This window comes from Canis lupus, chromosome 33 (assembly GCF_048164855.1).
Source record: "Canis lupus baileyi chromosome 33, mCanLup2.hap1, whole genome shotgun sequence".
NCBI classification, from domain to species: domain Eukaryota; kingdom Metazoa; phylum Chordata; class Mammalia; order Carnivora; family Canidae; genus Canis; species Canis lupus.
This window is the reverse complement of record NC_132870.1, coordinates 2,249,389-2,269,706: the sequence shown is the minus strand read 5'-3', so window position 1 is coordinate 2,269,706 and position 20,318 is coordinate 2,249,389. Positions and strand designations below refer to the sequence as shown.

Sequence of the window (20,318 nt, the reverse complement as noted above, 5' to 3'; positions counted from 1 at the left end):
AAAATTTAGTATTCGCGGTAATAATAGCCTCACATTCTTCTAAGCATAGTTTGAAGGATAAAAATGTCATAATTTAAGAAGCATTTTTTTATTGTAAAGGTAATAAGGTAATACTGTAGAATAAAATGTTCATTCTAGAAAAATTGAATATTTTGGAAAAAATATAAAGAATGATGGAGGAAAACACCTAATGTCATAATCCAAAAATAGTTTCTCTGTTAAAACTTCTGAAATATTTATTGCACGTATTTTTTAATTCAATTTTCCTATTTATTTACAGATCTATTTTCAAAATAGATTTGAGATCAAACTATTGTACTTAATGCACTTTCTATATTACTAAAATTCTTCATGCCGATTCATTATATGAATAATTATTTATTGATTTAGCATTTTCTCTATGTCTGAAATTTAGGCTATTTATTAGTTTTTACTGTTATAAAATCATGTTATGAGCATTATCATATAAATCATTATCTTCACATTTGATTATCTCATTTGGAAAGATTGGTTAAAAAATTTTATTGGTCAAGAATAAAATAGTCTAACTTAAAAGTACTGGATTAACAGGGACCATTGGAATGATTGGTGTTCAGGTACCTAAAAATTCCTTAGAGTAGAACTTTTTCTTGATAGATCTTAAACTTCTCACTTTTGGGTATCATTCCTTTCTATCACAGTTGAGAAAGATAAATAATTTTAAATATTATACCTCTGTATAAAATTGACTATTCCCTACTGCTTAATCTGTAATATGTCCAGTTTTACCAGTTTTGATAAATTGAAGTATGGTAGAATGAACTCTAAACTGGGACGAAAGAGAGTTGGGACCAGCTAGCCATGTGAGCAAGAAAAATCATACCAACAGTTCAGGTTCTTTGAGTTTTAAAAGCTGCCATTGTGAAATGGCTGCTGCTAGGAATAAGGTTAGAATAGATAATATTTGTTATGTGAATTATTTTAACTTAGTCACATTTTACTCATAATGCTGAATATTTTTATATCTTAATCAGAGTTTTCCTCTGTCATGTTGATGACAACTTTTCTTTCACCTCAGGAAGTGGAAACAGAGCAATACTTCACTCTCTTTCTGCCAGCATTGAAGGAGCGTGGATACGATGGATTTTTTTCTCCAAAGTCACGTGCCAAAATCATGTCTGAGCAGGAGAGAAAGCATGTGGATGGTTGTGCAATATTCTTCAAAACAGAAAAGTGAGTTAAGGAAACAAAGCATAATAGTGCATACTTATTTCTTTAACACACAAATTAGCAAAAAGTTAGAAAGCAAGAGATGTAAAAATTAAAAACTCTTGGTAATGTTATATTTCTTAGGCTGTGTATTAGAATTAAGAATCTTTATTTTACTTAATGCTTTATTGCCAAATTACATAAAAATTTTGAGAGGTGTATACTTGAGTATAGTGTTAGCATGGTATTTCCAAATATGTTTTCATGAAGTAAAATACTAGTTCTAGTATAAAAAAAGAAAGCATAGTACATTTTAAGATTTGAAATGAGTGGTCTGAGTCTTTCTGTGATTTTTGTTTTGAGGTTGGCTTTTTTCAGAAACCTTAATTTTATTAACCTTTTTCAATTCACATTTCATATATTTAATCATTTATTCACTAAATGTTTACTGAACATTTGCTTTATGACAGGTGCTGTGCTAGTAAAAAAAAAAAAAGACACAAAGACAAGAGACATAGTTCCTTATCCCACTCAGAGCTCTAGTCTAGTAGGAAAGGGTAATCATATAAGAAAATCAAAGTAAAAAAAGGTATATGTAAGATGGAGATTGGCATAGATAGATGAGGGAGGATGGAAGAGAAACACAGCCTATGGAGGTGGAGAATTAAAGGATTGAGATAGGACAATGGAAAACAGTCATCAGACACACAGAAAACAGGATTTGTGTTTTTTGGGGGGTTAATATGGTTGATTAAGTCAGCGGTGAGAATATTCTGAATCTGCTTAATAAAATACACAAATGATCTTGTAGAAGCCTTTGTTATCTTGTGTACACTGGATTTAGGAACCTGCATTTCCTACTTGAGGGTGTAGAGCCACAACACACTCAGAAAGCGGTCTTCTTTTGAGTGCTGGCTGAGCCTGAATGCTACAGGCATATTCCTTAGTTATCATCTTGAGGAAAAGAGAGGAACATATTTTTGCCTCAGAAAGGCTGCCAGTTTTAGAGTGGAAAATATGAAGGAATCTCCAATAGAAGACTGAAATGTGTAAAGTCCGATCGAGGTTAAATCCTATGGTTAATAATTTGGGTTTGATATGTTAGATAGGGAATCATCTACTTATAGGATAAGCATATACTGTATTCCAGTATTGTCCCTTTATTAGTACCAGTTATAACAAAGCCAGTTACATGTTTTATTGATACAGGCATATTACTAGCATGTTATGTTAAGTATATGAATTAAGTGAATTTGAAAGTATCTTTCAAATACTTGGCCTACTTTTCTCATTTATTTGTACCTACTTCCCTATATTTTTTGTGAATTTTTGTTTATTTTACTCTCTGAATTTTGAATAGAGATATTCTCATTTTGGCTAATAATTAGTACATAGCCCCTAAAGTATTTGAGGTTAGAATATACTAAATTCTTCTAGTTGGTGATTTTTGTTTTATGAATTTCAGAATAACAATAGATACTACTTCGTAGTAATGTTAGGCCTTTTATTTTATGGATTCTCTTATTTAATTTTTATTTTTATTTATTTTTATTTTTATTTTTTTATAATTTCTTTTAAATTTATTTATGATAGTCACGCAGAGAGAGAGAGAGAGAGAGAGAGAGAGGCAGAGACACAGGCAGAGGGAGAAGCAGGCTCCATGCAGGGAGCCCGATGTGGGATTCGATCCCGGGTCTCCAGGGTCGCGCCCTGGGCCAAAGGCAGGCTCTAAACCGCTGCACCACCCAGGGATCCCCTCTTATTTAATTTTTAAAGCAAGCCTCAGAGCTAGAGGTAGAAGTGTATCCTCATTTTTATAGATGAGGAAACCAAGGTACAGAAAGTAGTATGGCTCCATAGTCAGTGCTTTTAACCATAGTGCTAAACTTTAATTTTTAGGTTTCTTGTTGATCTTCCATTATTACTTGTATGTCTTAGAAGGTTACCTCACTTAGAAAAATTACCTTGAATTTGTTGTTTGTTACCTATATTCATATATACATTTACTCCAAACACCATAATTGAAAAAAGAGTACTGGTAATATTAACATAAAACATCAAGTTCTTTTTCCATTTGCCATTGTTTCTTCCCAAAGGAAGATAATATAATTTTTATCATTCCCTTCACAATTTGAGAGGAAAATCTAAAATGCCTTGATAATTTACTAGAGATGATTAACTAACAAATATGACTATTGTCTAGGGGAACTTTAAACAATTAAGTATTTGAAAATCGATGCTTGAATTATTAAAAATGCTATGAGTTAGTTAAGGGATGAACACATAGGAAATACTTAGGTGCATCATTAGATTTTCTTCCAGACATCAACTCTTTTTGCCTGAATAATAACCTGGATCTAGTAACAGATTAATATCTTTATTATATTCTCTTCTGAGTAGTATCAAATAGTTGTTGATGTCATAGGACCTAACTATCCAATGCCAAACTATTTGAAATTTAATACAAAGTATACTACCATGTTTATTCTACTCTTCCTTCAGGTTGGAGACATAATACAATGCAAAGAAAAGAATTGTGAAGCCTGGTGGTTCTCCTACTTATGTAGCTATATAACCTTGAATGAGTCACTTACCCTTTCCGGGCTTATTTCCTCATTTGTATATATTTGTATATTACCATCTAAGATAATTTTTTTTAATTTTTATTTATTTATGATAGTCACAGAGAGAGAGAGAGGCAGAGACGCAGGCAGAGGGAGGAGCAGGCTCCATGCACCAGGCCCCGATGTGGGATTCGATCCCGTGTCTCCAGGATCGCGCCCTGGGCCAAAGGCAGGCGCCAAACCGCTGCGCCACCCAGAGATCCCTTTTTTTTTTCAATTTTTAAAAAAAAATGTATTTATGATAGTCACAGAGAGAAAGAGAGAGAGAGAGAGAGAGGCAGAGACATAGTAGGCAGAGGGAGAAGCAGGCTCCATGCACCGGGAGCCCGATGTGGGATTCGATCCCGAGTCTCTAGGATCGCGCCCTGGGCCAAAGGCAGGCACCAAACCGCTGCGCCACCCAGGGATCCCAATTTCTTTATGTAGTTAACAAAACTGACAAAGTCAAAATATAGCTGTAGGAAGAGTACTTAAAGTCTCATTCTTCTAAAACCCCAGAGTATCTCATAATTCCTAATCTTCATTGATGACAGTTTTTCCCTTTGTGGAAGATGGTGGTACAGAGTAGGTAACAATAAATAGAAACTATAATAATTACTGTTTTTAGCAAAATGCTATAATAAGAATTTCTTCTCTATTTCTAAAATAGAATACAATAAAATAATATACTTGTAGTATATTCATTGTAGTTTAGTCTTCGGGGTTTCAGAAAGCACTTTAAGATTTGGCAGGACCTTTTGGTTATCATGACAAATTTTTTTGGGTGGTTAGATGCATGGATACCAGAAAATAAAAGTTTCAATTCATAAAATTCTAGAAGTCAACTTTTGCTTGTCCTTTATCTCAGTAACTATTATTTTAAGTGCAAAGTATTTTATAAACTACATAGATGGATTTTTTTGTTCTTGTGTGTGTACAGAAAGACTGCTACTATAGATAACTTTTTTAGACTCAGAAACTTAAATTTCCTCTTACCATATTTTGTCTGTATACTTAGCAGTTAGTAGAAATGGGCTTGGATCCAGATGCAGAGTTGAAAATGGAGAAATTGAAATTGAAAATGGAGAAAAATGGAGACAAAGATCTAGATAATAGACTTATTTGCTGTTCCTGAAGTCTTATATATTGTTTTGCTTGCTCATAGTTGACATTCACCAATGATTTAATCACATCACAGCCCATAAAATTACTTCTAGATCACAAGCTAGGGAAAAAAATGAATTATCTCATTGTTCTGTTTGAAGCACTGTTTTGGACATGTTTTTCCTGTATTTGAAAGATTCAACCTAATAATCTTTCTCAAATCATGTAAGAAGGGTGTGGGGTCTTTGGTTTTTGATTATGTCAGTCTTTATTATATATGATGTCTTTATGCCCATTTAACTTTCATATAAGACTTTCAGGAGGTAAATAGGAGAATTCTTAGACTGAAAAAAAAGCATGAAGATTAATGCTTATAGCATCTGTGTTCTACATATACAATAGGAATGATAAAATGAATTTAAATAGAGACAAGTTACAAGATTTTACATGTTACCAAGGCTTGATGGTTTAGATTAGTGAGTGAAAAGTAACTATAAACCAGTATGTTTTATTCCAAACATCTAATAGAAGGAATGAGGAAGATATCCCTGTATGTCAAAATGTCACCTATGAGACAAAGTCAAAGCATAGCGGAGTGTGTTTGGTTATGTGTTGGAGGGGAAATTAAGAAATAGTATTAGTAAGGTAGTATGGATGGAATATGGATAATTATTTCTTATTATATTATGAATATATTATAAATACAGTGTAACACAAAAACAAGACAAATTGTAGGAGACGGCAATGATCTGCACTAGTGCTGGAGATTTTCTTAGAGTACCTGAAAAGTTTTTACCATTCAAGAAGCATATCTTGCTCTTAATTCTCACTGTAAAGAAGGAACTTTCTTTGATTGCTTAGTTCTCAGCTATCTCTTTGGTTCTTCAACTACTGGTGAAGGGGCATTTGGATGGTGCAGTTGGTTAAGCATCTAACTCTTGGTTTCAGCTCATCAGGGTTGTGAGATGAAGGCCTGCATCAGGCTCTGCACTCTGCTTGGAGTCTATTTAGGATGCTCTCTCCCTCTGCCCTTCCTCCTCCACCCCCACCCCCACATGTGTGCTTGCTCTCTCTCTAATAAGTAAATCTAAAAAACAAAACAAATAATTGGTGAAGCTGAAATGATAAGATTCAAGAATGTGACCCTGTCCTCTTTCGTATTTGTAAGGGCCAAGGAAGGGAGTGTTAGTTATAAGGATGTACATACTATACTTTGTTCAGGAAAACTGTGTTTATTTTTATGAACTTTTTGAAGCCACAGACATTAAAAAACATACTTTAAGAAGATTGGAAGTAAAAGTCAAAAGTGAGGCAATACAATCATTAATTATACCAATTAGGAAGTAAGTTGAAGGGTAGGTAGAAGCATGTCATAAACTGAATAATTGTTCAGGATTCATTTTTAAATGAAGAAAAGTCAGTAACCAAGCATGTATTTTAAAAACAAGTTGGCTGAATCTGTGATCTTTGCTAAGAAGACTAAGAAAAAGCAGAGGCTTGGTGAAAATGCTTAGGCAATGAGAAGGATATTTTAAATACCATGCACTGTAAAGAAGGGATATACCCATTGTGAATTGTATAATCACTAATTGAGGATCAAGGTAAAAAACAGCTGTACAACTTCTATTTTGCTTTCATGATCTCTATTGAGAATTATCTTCAAAGTGGAAAGACTAAAGACGAAGTGAAGAGGAGATTGGTAAGCCAAGAGTCACTAAACTGCCTGAACTAGTTAGGTTTCCAAATCAAGATAATTACATTCCGTGGTAATAAAAGATCTTGCAAAAGTATGACTACAGAGCTGACATGGGTAATCTATTATGAATCTTGAAGTGTAGGAGAAGTTCCTAGGATATTGAAAATGAACAAACCCATGTTATTTTTCAAAAAGATAAGGTAGTTTGATGTTCCCCAATGGAAGGGAGCAGGAAAGAAATCAAATTGGGCGTAGAAAACAGAATTGTGTTATAAGCCTACAGCCTCAGCTGATCCTGCCTGTTAGCTTTGGAGCTGAAATGGTCTGTGAGAGTTAACCCAGGAGGGATCAAAATCCCTAAACTTTTATCTTTTGCTTTCGATATATAACTGGATGTAGATCACTCCTGGAAGTACTTGACCTTGAGTGAGGTAGCTTTTTGCAGCTGGAGCAATTCCTGAAGGGTTGATGAGGAATCTGGACAGTGTGTTTCATATTCATCCCTTTGCAAAGTTTTTGCAAGTTATAGGATTAAAACATACGAAGTACCTATCACAAGTTTTTTTTTTTTAAGATTTTATTTATTTATTCATGAGAGACACAGAGAGGGGGGCAGAGACATAGGCAGAGGGAGTGGCAGGCTCCATGCAGGGAGCCTGATGTAGGACTTGATCCTGGGACTCCAGCATCACTGCTCGAGCCGAAGGCAGATGCTTAACTGCTTAGCCACCCAGGTATCCCCCTATCACAATTTTGACACAAAGTAGATATATCCTCAGTAATGGGCAGCATGTATTATTTTTATTATTGGTTCTGTCCTATTGAGAATTTCGATTATTTAAGGGAAGACCAATAAACACACATAAGATTTGTGAAAACCAAAAGGAGGGAGGGATATTTAATCTTTTAGAAAAAAAGAATGAAGCTTCAAGTGTCCTAATCAGTGACTTCTCTGACATCAGCAATAGCAAATTTTTTCTAAATAGGTCTCCTGAGTCAAAGAAAATAAAAGCAAAAATAAATTATTAGGGCTATATCAAAATGAAAACTTCTGCACAGCAAAGGAAATAATCAATAGAACTAAGAGGTAAACTATAGAATGAGGAAAGATATTTGCAAATGACATATCGGATAAAGGGTTAGTATCCAAAATATATAAAGAACCATACAACTCAACACCCCAAAATACCAAATAATCCAATTAAAAAATGGGTACAAGACATGAACAAATATTTCTGAAAGATGACATACAAATGGCCAATAGGCACATGAAAAGATGCTCATTGTCACTTATCAAGAAAATACAAGTTAAAACTACAATGAAATGTCACCTCACACTTGTCAGAATGCCCAAAATCAACAACACAAGAAGGAACAGGTGTTGGTGAGGATGTGGAGAAAGAGGAATCCTCTTACACTGTTGGTGGGAATGCAAACTGGTGCAACCACTCTGGAAAACAGTATGGAAGTTCTTCAAAAGGTTAAAAATAGAACTACCCTATGATCTAGCAGTTGCACTACTGAATATTTCTGAAAGAATACAAAAAACACTAGTTCAGAGGGATGCATTTTACACCTATGTTTATAGAAGCACTATGTACAATAGCCAAGATATAGAAGCAGACCAGGTGTCCATTGATTGACGAAGAAAGAAAGATTTGGGGTGTGTGTGTGTATCTGTGTATGTAATGGAATATTATTCAGCCACGAAAATGAATGAAATCTTGCCATTTGCAAGGACATGTATGGAGCTAGAGATTATTAAACTAAGTGAAATAAATCAGAGGAAGACAAACACCATATGATTTCACTCATATGTGGTATTTAAGAAACAAAACAAATAAGCAAAGGGAGGAGAAAGATAAACCAAGAAACAAGACTCTTTAAAGAGAAGAAACTGATGGTTACCAGAGGGGAGGGAGATAAGTGGGCGGATGGGTGAAATAGGTGATGGCTGTAAGGGAGTACATTTATGATAAGCACTGGGTGACATATGGAATTGTTGAATCACTATATCATACACCTAAAACTAATACAACACTGTGTATATTAACTGGAATTAAAATAAAAATTTTAAAAAATAACAAAGTATCCTTAATATGAGTGGCTTAATGAGAGTGGCTGAACTAATGAATAGAAAGTCATGAAATGATACTCAACAGAAATAAAGTGGCTACACTTAGATTATTAAGGGAAGGGAAAGAGTGAGGGATACAGTCATTTGAGAGTACAGAAAAATATTTATGTGAAAATGTTCATAATGGCATTAGTTATAATAGCTCAAATCAGAAGCAATTTAAATGTCTGCCACAGAATGTTAAATTATGGTGAGTCTGTATAGTGAACTATAATACATTTCATATATACTGGTTTTGAATATTTAATTTTATAAGTCCTTCTGATAGAATGTTTATTAATAAACCAGAATATAAAATTATAGAGTATTATAATTGTATAGGAATATTTGCATGAAAATGCATGGAGAAAGGTCTGGGGAAATATATTGACTTGTTAGGATATTTGGTTGCAGGTAACTCTCAATTTTCTTTGTATTTTTCCTTGTTCCCAAATCTGTGCAATATGTATATTGCACATTTTTTCCCCACTTATTTGTTGATAAGCATTTATGAAATGCGGAACTGAAGAGACCTGGTTTAAGAGGGAAAAAGTCCAGGAAGTTTTAGTTACATCTTAGTTCTCATTTGGTTTATGATTAATATGGCTTTCCCCAAAGTGCAGTTTCAGTCTTTATTAACAAAAATACGGTCCAAAATGAAGACCTCACTACTTCATTTATGCCCAATTCTAGATACTGTACCTTTGGGAAAACTTGAGATGTTCAGGTGAACAACTGTCTCACACCATATATCATGTAAAGAATTGGCCATTTCTGGGACACCTGGATGGCTCAGTGGTTGAGCATATGCCTTTGGCTTAGGTCGTGATCCTGGAGCCTGGATATCGAATACCCTATCGGGTTCTCTGCAGGCAGCCTGCTTCTCCCTCTGCCTATGTCTCTTCCTCTCTCTCTCTCTCTCTGTCTCTCATGAATAAATAAATATTTTTTAAAAATTGGCCATTTCTTAGAAAAGATGTGATTGGATATTTAAAGTAGTGGCAAGTAGAAGAGATACTAGGTTTTATTCTATATTTGCTTAAGGAAAATATCTAGATCTAGATTAAATGGAAGTTAGGTACGGGGAAACAAATTTTAGTTAACAAAGACATTTCTAACTATTAGATACCCCCCTCCCTCATAACAACCTGACTTTGGTAGAAGTAAAATATTCCAGTACTAACAATATTACCATTAAGCAGGATTTTTATACTTTTTTTTTTTAGACATGCCTTTATTTATTTATTTTTTTAATTTTTATTTATTTATGATAGTCACACACACACAGAGACACAGAGAGAGAGAGAGACAGAGGCACAGGCAGAGGGAGAAGCAGGCTCCATGCACCGGGAGCCTGACGTGGGATTCGATCCCGGGTCTCCAGGATCACGCCCTGGGCCAAAGGCAGGCACCAAACCCCTGCGCCACCCAGGGATCCCCGGAATTTTATACTTTTAAAAAAATATATTTTATTTATTTATTCATGAGAGACACACAGAGGCGGAGACACAGGCAGAGGGAGAAGCAGGCTCCATGCAGGGAGCCCAATGTGGGACTCGATCCCGGAACTTGAGCCAAAGGCAGATGGTCAACCACTGAGCCACCCAGGTGTCCCTTTTTATACTTTCTTACAAGGTTCCTGTAAATACACCTTAAGAGTTCTGTAAATATTTAGAATATATTTCAAAAAGTAAATACAAATAAATTATAATTTTAAAATAATATATTCACTCAAATATTTCAAATACCTATTTTTAACACTTTGGAAATTAATAAATATGTTTTGGATGTGCTGCTTAGTTGAATTGTTTTGGTGTAGACCTCTGAATCAAGTTTTTACCTACATGCTAAGGTTTTCTGAGTTCAAGGTCAGTTATTTGCAAATTATATCTGTGTGTCTCTGTGGATCAGGATTTTTATTAATACTTTATAACCCAAACAAAAATGCGGAAATACTACTCAGCCATTAGAAACGACAAATACCCACCATTTGCTTGGACGTGGAGGGACCTGGAGGGTATTATGCTGAGTGAAATAAGTCAATCGGAGAAGGACAAACATTATATGGTCTCATTCATTTAGGGAATATAAAAATTAGTGAAAGGGAATGAAAAGGAGAGGAGAGAAAATGAGTGAAAATATCAGTCCCTGAGGGTGACAAAACATGAAAGATACCTAATTCTGGGAAATGAATAAGGGGTAGTGGAAGGGGAAGTGGGCAGGGGGTTGGAATGACTGGGTGATGGGCACTGAGCAGGGCACTTGGCAGGATGAGCACTGGGTGTTATGCTGTATGTTGGCAAATTGAACTCCAATAAATTAAAAAAAAATATACACTACAGCCTGTAGAAAAATAATCTTCCAAGAGGAAAGAAAGACATGGTTTCCAGAGAAGACTCTTAAGCATTTTGAATGAATAAAAGAGGTTCTGCTTACGAAAAAGCAGAAATAAGTTGGATGCAGGGACTGATAACAAGACTATGATCTATACCCTTCGATTTGAAATTTTTATACTCATAAAAACGTATTGTTTTCAGTGATTGATTTAGTCAAACATAATACTTTATGTGCGAGAATCTTACCAGAAATTGTTTGAAAAAGATGTTCTGCTTAGATGTTTGGAAAAGTCTGGTATGGAGGATCGTCAAGTCTACCTAGAGCATACTTTGAATCTTCCTTCTCTTTATTACTCTTGCCCTTGTTCTTCTCCGTGCATGAGAACTTCAGAATTGGGGCAGGGAAAGGAGTACTGTTTTTATCTAGCACAGTGTCCTGCAGCATAGTAAGATTTTAGTCTGTATTTATAAAGAGATGAATACATGCTTCAGTTTCAAAGCTAGGAGGAAGATGGGGTGGAAGCCTGTTAAAAGAACAAAGGTGTCTTCTGTCCACATAGTACTTAGGGAAAAGTAATTATATTTAGTTGGTTTTGGCCATTTATAAATATCTTACAAACCTAATAAAACTAGGCTGTAAGTGGTTAAATGGCTTGCCCTAAAGTCATACTGCTATTAAATGTCAGTGCTAGATTCAATTCTATTAAGTCCTATAAATCTACAATACTTAGTTTGGAAGTAAAGAAAGAAAATACTATTCATGCAGAAACTATACAGGGAGAGTCATTTTTCACCTTATAGAAGCTGTCTTTCTGAACCCTTACATATGTGAGAAAGTATGTATTCCACCTTTTTATACTATAAAAAGTATTCCACCTTTTTATAGTAAAGATCAGATGAAAAGATTGGCTTCTCCTTAGTTGAGATATGGGTGTGACAAATAACTTTTTTGTGTGTGTGACAAATATCTTTTTTTTTTTAAAAGATTTTATTTATTTATCCATGAGAGAGACAGAGAAAGAGAAAGAGAGAAAGAGGCAGAGACACAGGCAGAGGGAGAAGCAGGCTCCATACAGGGAGCCTGACTTGGGACTCAATCCCAGGTGTCCAAGATCATGCCCTGGGCTGAAGGTGGCGCTAAACCGCTCGGCCACCGAGGCTGCCCTGTGACAGATATCTTGATGTGGTAAGAATAAAACTGCAAACAGCAGGGTAGTTAAATTTTATTTTGTTCTTTTTCATTAATCTATTGACTAGTTAAGGTTGTGTTCACCTTTAAATATCAGAAAGTTTATCAGAAAGTTCTAACAATAGCTTAAAGAAATGAGAGAAGGGCAATTTTCTCACATCAGTCCAGAACTGGTTCAGCTGCTTCCCAGTCCATAGTGGGTTAGCTTTTGCCCTCCTGCTTCTTACCACATGGATAAACATATAAAAGGGCAAAGAGATATGTATGCAGTCTTTGCTAGGTGGCACTTCTTATGTCCCCCTGGCCAGGACTAATGCATGTCCCCTTGCAGATGGAAAATGACTAGGGAGATAGTGAACAGTGTATCTTTTGCTCCCTCATTTAATGTCTTTCAGCATGATAGTCCAGGTATCTACTATTACACTAATAATGCATTGTGCCTTTTAGATTTACATTGGTGCAAAAGCATACAGTGGAATTTAACCAAGTGGCAATGGCTAATTCAGATGGATCCGAAGCTATGCTGAACAGAGTGATGACAAAAGATAATATTGGTGTCGCTGTGGTATTAGAGGTCCACAAGGAACTATTTGGAACAGGTGAGTGCAGTTTAAAATATTCTTACTAAAAATAAATACCATCTCATGCTTTCCCATCTCAAACAAGTACACAGACTCTTGCTTATTTATTGCACAGTTATTTTTTTTCTTTTTGTCTTTAAGAAAGCTTAAGGGAAATGGGCAGGAAAATAGGACTAATTATGTAAACCATCATATATATCTAGGGATATTACTTACCAGGTAATCTGTAAAAAGGAAAGTCTTTAATATGCCATTATTTCCAAAAGGCTATTTAAAGTAGGAAATGCTTAGTTGGCTCAGTTTGGAAATTATAATGAGTTGGTTCTCTTTTTAACCATATTTTTAGCTTCTTGAGTGCGAAATCTTTTATCTTTAAGGTTAAGTACTTGGCAAGTTTTCTCTAATTTCTTTGTTATATCTCAGTCATTACTGGGATAAGAGCAGGATCTTTTATCTACCTGGTAGTTATCTTTTGCATTTTAGATTATTTATAGCTTCCTTCAAAGTCAGAAACTCAATATGTACTTTGCATATCCAGACCTTTTTTTCCCCTTTCTCCTGCCTGCCTTTGAGCATTTCACTGTTTACTTAATTAGTATATTTTAGGCAAGAGCAAGGAGATGTTAAGACCACATTAGGGCTTTATTTGTAAACTTTTTTTAAAATACTTATCATAGAAGAAAAGATGTTTGTCTTGAGTATTGATTTGGATTATTCAGACCATACCTATCTGTCCAAACCTTTTCTCTCTGGTATTCAGTTTATCCATCATCAAATAATCTTTGATATTTTATTTTAAATTTTTCTTCTTTTTTGGCCTTTCCCTTTTTACCTACTGTTATGTCCTTTGCAGTCTCATTCTTTTCAAAAGTTAGGTACCTCTTTTTCTGGTAACATGAAAATTGAATTTCTTTTGAAGTTTTATTCTTTTAATTTTCAGAAGAGTAATTATAAATTATACAGCAGACTGTTTCGTATTTTGAAATATGTCTCTTACTTCTATAAGAGGAATTTAATATTATAGAAGGTGCTTATGGCTCCATTGTTTTTAATAGTTCCTTAATCTCAAAAAATATTTATTTATTTATTTATTTAGATAGAGTGTGTGCACTCAAGCAGACAGAGTGCGTGCAAGCAAGCACAGCAAGGGGAACAGCAGGCAGAGGGAGGGAGAGGGAGAAGCAGACTCCCCGTTCAGCAGGGAGCCTGATGCAGGCTCCATTCCAGGACCTTGGGACTACAACCTGATCCGGAGGCAGACACTTAACCGACTGAGCCACCCAGGCACCCAGTAGTTTTGTTTTGTTTTGTTTTGTTTTTCTTTTCTTTTTTTTTTTTTTAATTTTTATTTATTTATGATAGAGAGAGAGAGAGAGAGGCAGAGACATAGGCAGAGGGAGAGGCAGGCTCCATGCACCGGGAGCCCGATGTGGGATTCGATCCCGGGTCTCCAGGATCGCGCCCTGGGCCAAAGGCAGGCGCCAAACCGCTGCGCCACCCAGGGATCCCTTGTTTTGTTTTTCTTTAAGATTTTACTTATTTATTCATGAGAGACAGAGAGAGGCAGAGACACAGGCAGAGGGAGAAGCAGACTCCATGTAGGCAGCCCAACGTGGGACTTGATCCTAGGACTCCAGGATCACGCTCTGGGCTGAAGGCAGGCGCTAAACCACTGTGCCACCCAGGGATCCGGTACCCAGTAGTTTTTAATTTTAATATAGTGAACATTTAATCTATAGCCAGAAATGACACTATAAAACTTCTCAGAAAAGAGTAAAACTTAGAGAATTTGGGCTGTTAGATTTTATCTTATTACATTGCTTTAAATGGACTATTTCTATATTTGTAAATCATATATCCGATAAAGAATTAATATCTAAAATATATAAATAAGTCATAAAGCTCAATAGGAAGAAAATGAACACTCAGATTAAAATTTGAGCAGAGGTACTGAAGAGACATATCTCCAAAGAAGACAGAGATGGCCATCAGGCACATGCAAAGATATTCAACATCACTAATCATCAGGGAAATGGAAATCAGAACCACAATGAAGTATCACCTCATACCTTAATATGGCTATTATTAAAAGGACAAGAAATAACAAGTCTTGATGAGGATGTGGAGGAAAGAGAACCCTTATATACTTGGTGGAAATATAAACTGGTATAACCACTATGGGAAACAGTATGGAGATTCCACAAAAAAAAAGTTAAAAAAGAAATACTATGTGATCCAGCAATTCCACTTTTGGGTGTTTATCCAAAGAAGATGAAAATACTAACTTGAAAAGAGATAGGCATCTCCATGTTCATTGGAACATTATTTACAATAGCCATGACATGGAAGCAACCTAAGTGTCCATCAACAGGTGAATGGCTAAAAAAAAGGTAGTATGAAATGCTATTTAGTTATAAAAAAGAATATCTGCCATTTGCATGACATGGATGGACCTTGAGAGTATTATGCTAAATAGAATAAGTCAGAGAAAGAAATATTTTATAACCTCACTTATATGTGGAATCTAAAAAACAAAACAAATGAAGAGACAACAAAATCAAAATCATAGATACAGAAAATAGAATGGTGATTCCCAGAGGGGAGAGGGACTGGGGAGTGAGCAAAATGAGTGAAGTGGATCAAGAGGTACAAACTTCTACTTATAAAATAAATAAGTTATGGGGATATGTACAGCATGAGGGGGCTATAGTCATTCATATATTTTTTTTAAATTTGAGAATGTATGTGCACAAGTGGGGAGAGGAGCAGAGGGAAAGGTAGATGCAGATTCCCTGCTGAGCAGGGAGCTCACCACGGAACTCAATCCCAGGATCCTGAGATCATGACCTGAGCAGAAGGCAGATGCTTAACCAGCAAGCCACCCAGGTGCCCTAGTCATTCATGTTGTAAAGTGTACTTGAAAGTTGCCAAGAGAGTAAATCCCAAGAGTTTAACTTTATACGGTGACAGATGGTAACTAGACTTACTGTAGTGATCATTTTGCAATGTATACAAATATTGAATCATTATGTTGTACATCTGAAAGCATTATTATATTAATTATACCTAAATAGAATTTTTAAAAAATGACTACTTCTGTCACATATAACAGACAGTTCAGTTACTTGTTTATTATTCAACATTGAAGGTAAGTTCCTTTTCACTTTACTAAGATATAATAAACTTTATCAAAATAGTAGACTTAGAAAATTAGGTCTTTTTCTGTAGAGTTTATATTTTCAATAGAAAAATTTAAGAGGCATTTCTCTAGATTTTTTGGTAGTTTTGATTTTCTGGAAATTACAGTTAATATACATATTTCAGGTATAGAATTTAGTGATTCATTACTTACATACAGTATTCAGTGCTCATCACAAGTGCCCTCCTTAATACCCATTACCCATTTAACCTATCCCTTCACTCCCCTCCAGCAACCCTGAGTGTGTTCTCTATGGTTAAGAGTCTGTTTTCTGGTTTGCCTCTCTTTCCGCCCCCCTCCCCCTCAATCTTCATTTGGTTTTTTCTTTAAGTTCCACATATGAGTGAAATCATATGTATGGTATTTGTTTTTCTCTGACTGGCTTATTTCACGTAACATCAAACTCCATCCACATCATTGTGAATGGCAGGATTTAATTCTTTTTGATGCTGAGTAATATTTCATTTGTGTGTGTGTGTGTATGTATATCTTTATCCATTCATCAGTAGGTGGACATTTGGGCTCTTTCCATAATTTGGCTATTGTTGGTAATGCTGCTGTAAACATTGGGGTGCATGTATCCCTTCAAAACGGTATTTTTGTATCCTTTGATCCTCATAGTGCAACTGCTGGATCATAGGGTAATTCTATAGAAATTTTAATAAAAAATGAATTTTGCATGTTTACTAATATTGCAGTAGTACAAAAGTATATAAAAAGAAGTTCCTTATCTCATTCATACTCTTTAGGAAAAGCTCTTGCTAATTTCTTTACTCATTACTGATATAGACTGTATGTATGTAGATTTATTTATTTATTTATTTATTTATTTTAGTTTTATTTATTTATTTATTTTTATTTTTATTTATTTATTTTTTTACTTATGATAGTCACACACACAGAGAGAGAGAGAGGCAGAGACACAGGCAGAGGGAGAAGCAGGCTCCATGCACCGGGAGCCCGATGTGGGATTCAATCCCGGGTCTCCAGGATCGCGCCCTGGGCCAAAGGCAGGCGCTAAACCGCTGTGCCACCCAGGGATCCCTATTTTTTGTAGTTTTATTTAAATGGCCTCATACCATGCCTACTGAGCTTTGTATTTTAAATATTTTTGATTATCTTTCTCTGCCTGTACATGGTAACCAAGTTTTAATGTTCACAATTTTTAATATATTATATATTTTGTTTCCCATTTTGAAAGTTAATACTATGTTAATACTTATTTTGACAAAATTTTAAAAACAGAATTTTAGGGGGAAGAAAGAACCTCACATATTTTCTAATTGCATTTCTCACTTTCCAAATGAACCTGAGTACCAAAGGTTACGTGACCATCCCAACACGAAAATAAACAGTAAAACAGCCAGATTTAAAACCCCAAGTGTCCACATTTTGAGAGCACACTATCCCCTAAGTCTCCATTTTAAAATTACTTTATTTGGGTGTTGTTTTTATTTTGTTTTATTTTTTTAGAGATTTTATTTATTATTCATGAGACACAGAGAGAGAGAGAGGCAGAGACACAGGCAGAGGGAAAAGCAGGCTCCATGCAGGAAGCCCAATGTGGGACTTGATCCCAAGACCCCAGAATCACACCCTGAGCCAAAGGCAGACACTCAACCACTGAGCCATCCAGGTGCCCTATTTGGGTGTTTGGTATGAATTTGTTTTAGTAGGAAACTTTCTTCCTTAGTTAATTTGTATAAATTAATATATATAGTATTACTGCCTTTTATTGTCGATCCATCACTGATTTGCTCAGGAAGTGCAAGGTGAATTGAGTACTGGGCAGTGGGAAGAATTTAAGTTAAGGTTTAGGTAATTCAAATAACTGAAAGCCTGCCTCACTAGGTAATTGTGATCTTTAAATGATAGCTATTTAAAGTGCTTGTTTACCTCAAGAACTCAGCAAATCAAGGCACTAAAATCAAATGTTGATTATATCATGATAAAATTCTTAACTTGGGTGTATAAGAGCAGAAATTGGCAAACTTTTTCTGTAAAGGGGCAGATAGTTAATATTTTAGTCTCTGTGGGTCACCTACAGTCTCTGTCAGTCTTTCAAAGAAATTTTTGTAGAATCCTTTAAAAATGTAGCACCAGGCTTATTATATCCTATAGGCTGTACAAAAATAGGTGGTGGGCCAGGTTTAGTTTGTGGCTGCAGTTTGTCTACCCTGATCTAGAGGAGTAATTCCCATGTTGGAATTATCAGAATCTTAGCACTTTAGCTTCTAAGACATTATGAGATAAAAGGGAAGGTATAAATTAATGGGAAAAAAATAAGGAGCTACAGGGTTTGGGGAGAAAACCTTAAGCTAATTGCTTTTTGGATATATAAAGCATAATCTTACCTTTTTTTCTACTGTTTAAATTTAGGTATGAAGCCTATTCATGCTGCAGACAAACAGCTGCTTATAGTGGCAAATGCCCACATGCATTGGGACCCAGAGTATTCTGATGTGAAACTCATCCAGACCATGATGTTTGTCTCAGAGGTTAAAAACATTCTGGAGAAAGCCTCTAGTAGGCCTGGCAGCCCAACTGCAGATCCTAATTCCATCCCGCTGGTGCTATGTGCAGATCTTAACTCATTGCCAGATTCAGGTATTTATGACATCATTTCCTTTTGCTTTTAGTTTTGCTTTAGCTTCTAGTTGAAGGGCTAGCTTGCTCTTAACTTTTGAGTGGAGAATTTTTCTGTGAAATTAGGGAATGTATTAGTAAGAATCCAGGGATAATAAGACATGGGGTAATTGCAGAAAGTTTAGTAAAGAAGCTATTTCCAAAAATTTGTACAGGGTTAAGGCAGTACTCTATTACTAAGGGAATTAGGTACTCTATACCACATCTACACCTCAACGTTTGGAGAGTGGTGGGAACTGTTACCAGAACTTAGAAAAAGTAATTATAAAGAGAGGATTATGTAGTAGGAGTGATGGCTTTGAGTTAACTGATACTATTAATCTCTGACATCAACAAAAAGGGAGCCAGGGGTAATATATCCCCCTGTCTCACTCTACTGTCCTGCCAGTGCTGCCCATTGACCAAATTCAACTAGAAGGTAGAGTGGGGTGGGGGGGTTTGCTGTTGATGCAAGTAAAAAATCAGCATCCTGAGGCACCGAGTGCAATGGAGAAGAAACAACGAGGAAATATTCAGCACGAGTAGTTTAATAAGCTTGGCAACTTTTTTTTTTTTTTTTTGAGGATCTGATGCTGCTTGCTAATCAGCTCTTTTATTACATAGTTAACTAAACAAGCAAGTAGAGAAGCTTTTTTTTTCCAATTGTTTTTTTTTATTTCTTTTTATTGGAATTCAATTTGCCAACATATAGCATAACACCCAGTGCTCATCCCGCCAAGTGCCCCCCTCAGTGCCCATCACCCAGTCACCCCAACCCCCCACCCACCTCCCCTTCCACTACCCCTTGTTCATTTCCCAGAGTTAGGTGTCTCTCATGTTTTGTCACCCTCACTGATATTTTCACTCATTTTCTTTCCTTTCCCTTTATTCCCTTTCACTATTATTTATATTCCCCACATGAATGAGAACATATAATGTTTGTCCTTCTCCGACTGACTTACTTCACTCAGCATAATACCCTCCAGTTCCATCCATGTTGAAGCAAATGGTGGGTATTTGTCGTTTCTAATGGCTGAGGAATATTCCATTGTATACATAGACCACATCTTCTTTATCCATTCATCTTTCGATGGACACCAAGGCTCCTTCCACAGTTTGGCTATTGTGGACATTGCTGCTAGAAACATCAGGGTGCAGGCGTCCCGGCGTTTCACTGCATCTATATCTTTGGGGTAAATCCCCAGCAGTGCAATTGCTGGGTCATAGGGCAGATCTATTTTTAACTCTTTGAGGAACCTCCACACAGTTTTCCAGAGTGGCTGCACCAGGTCACATTCCCACCAACAGTGCAAGAGAGTCCCCTTTCTCCGCATCCTCTCCAACATTTGTGGTTTCCTGCCTTGTTAATTTTCCCCATTCTGACTGGTGTGAGGTGGTATCTCATTGTGGTTTTGATTTGTATTTCCCTATGGCCAGTGATGCGGAGCATTTTCTCATGTGCATGTTGGCCATGTCTATGTCTTCTTCTGTGAGATTTCTGTTCATGTCTTTTGGCCATTTCATGATTGGATTGTTTGTTCCTTTGCTGTTGAGTTTAATAAGTTCTTTATAGATCTTGGATACAGTCCTTTATCTGATAGGTCATTTGCAAATATCCTCTCCCATTCTGTAGGTTGTCTTCTAGTTTTGTTGACTGTTTCTTTTGCTGTGCAAAAGCTTA

General features: G+C 35.8%; 1 protein-coding gene across 7 annotated transcripts in view; it reads left to right on the top strand.

Moving 5' to 3' along the window:
* Window positions 1-20,318, top strand: part of CNOT6L (CCR4-NOT transcription complex subunit 6 like) — a 114,178-nt gene that overhangs the window by 78,754 nt on the left and 15,106 nt on the right. For 6 of the 7 annotated variants that reach the window (XM_072809970.1, XM_072809969.1, XM_072809973.1 and 3 more), the window contains 3 exons: window positions 1,058-1,212; window positions 12,680-12,831; window positions 18,392-18,619. In XM_072809970.1, the coding sequence (XP_072666071.1) occupies window positions 1,058-1,212; window positions 12,680-12,831; window positions 18,392-18,619 (535 nt within the window). The remainder of the gene's footprint in view (window positions 1-1,057; window positions 1,213-12,679; window positions 12,832-18,391; window positions 18,620-20,318) is intronic. The other variant, XM_072809968.1, reaches the window with a different exon arrangement.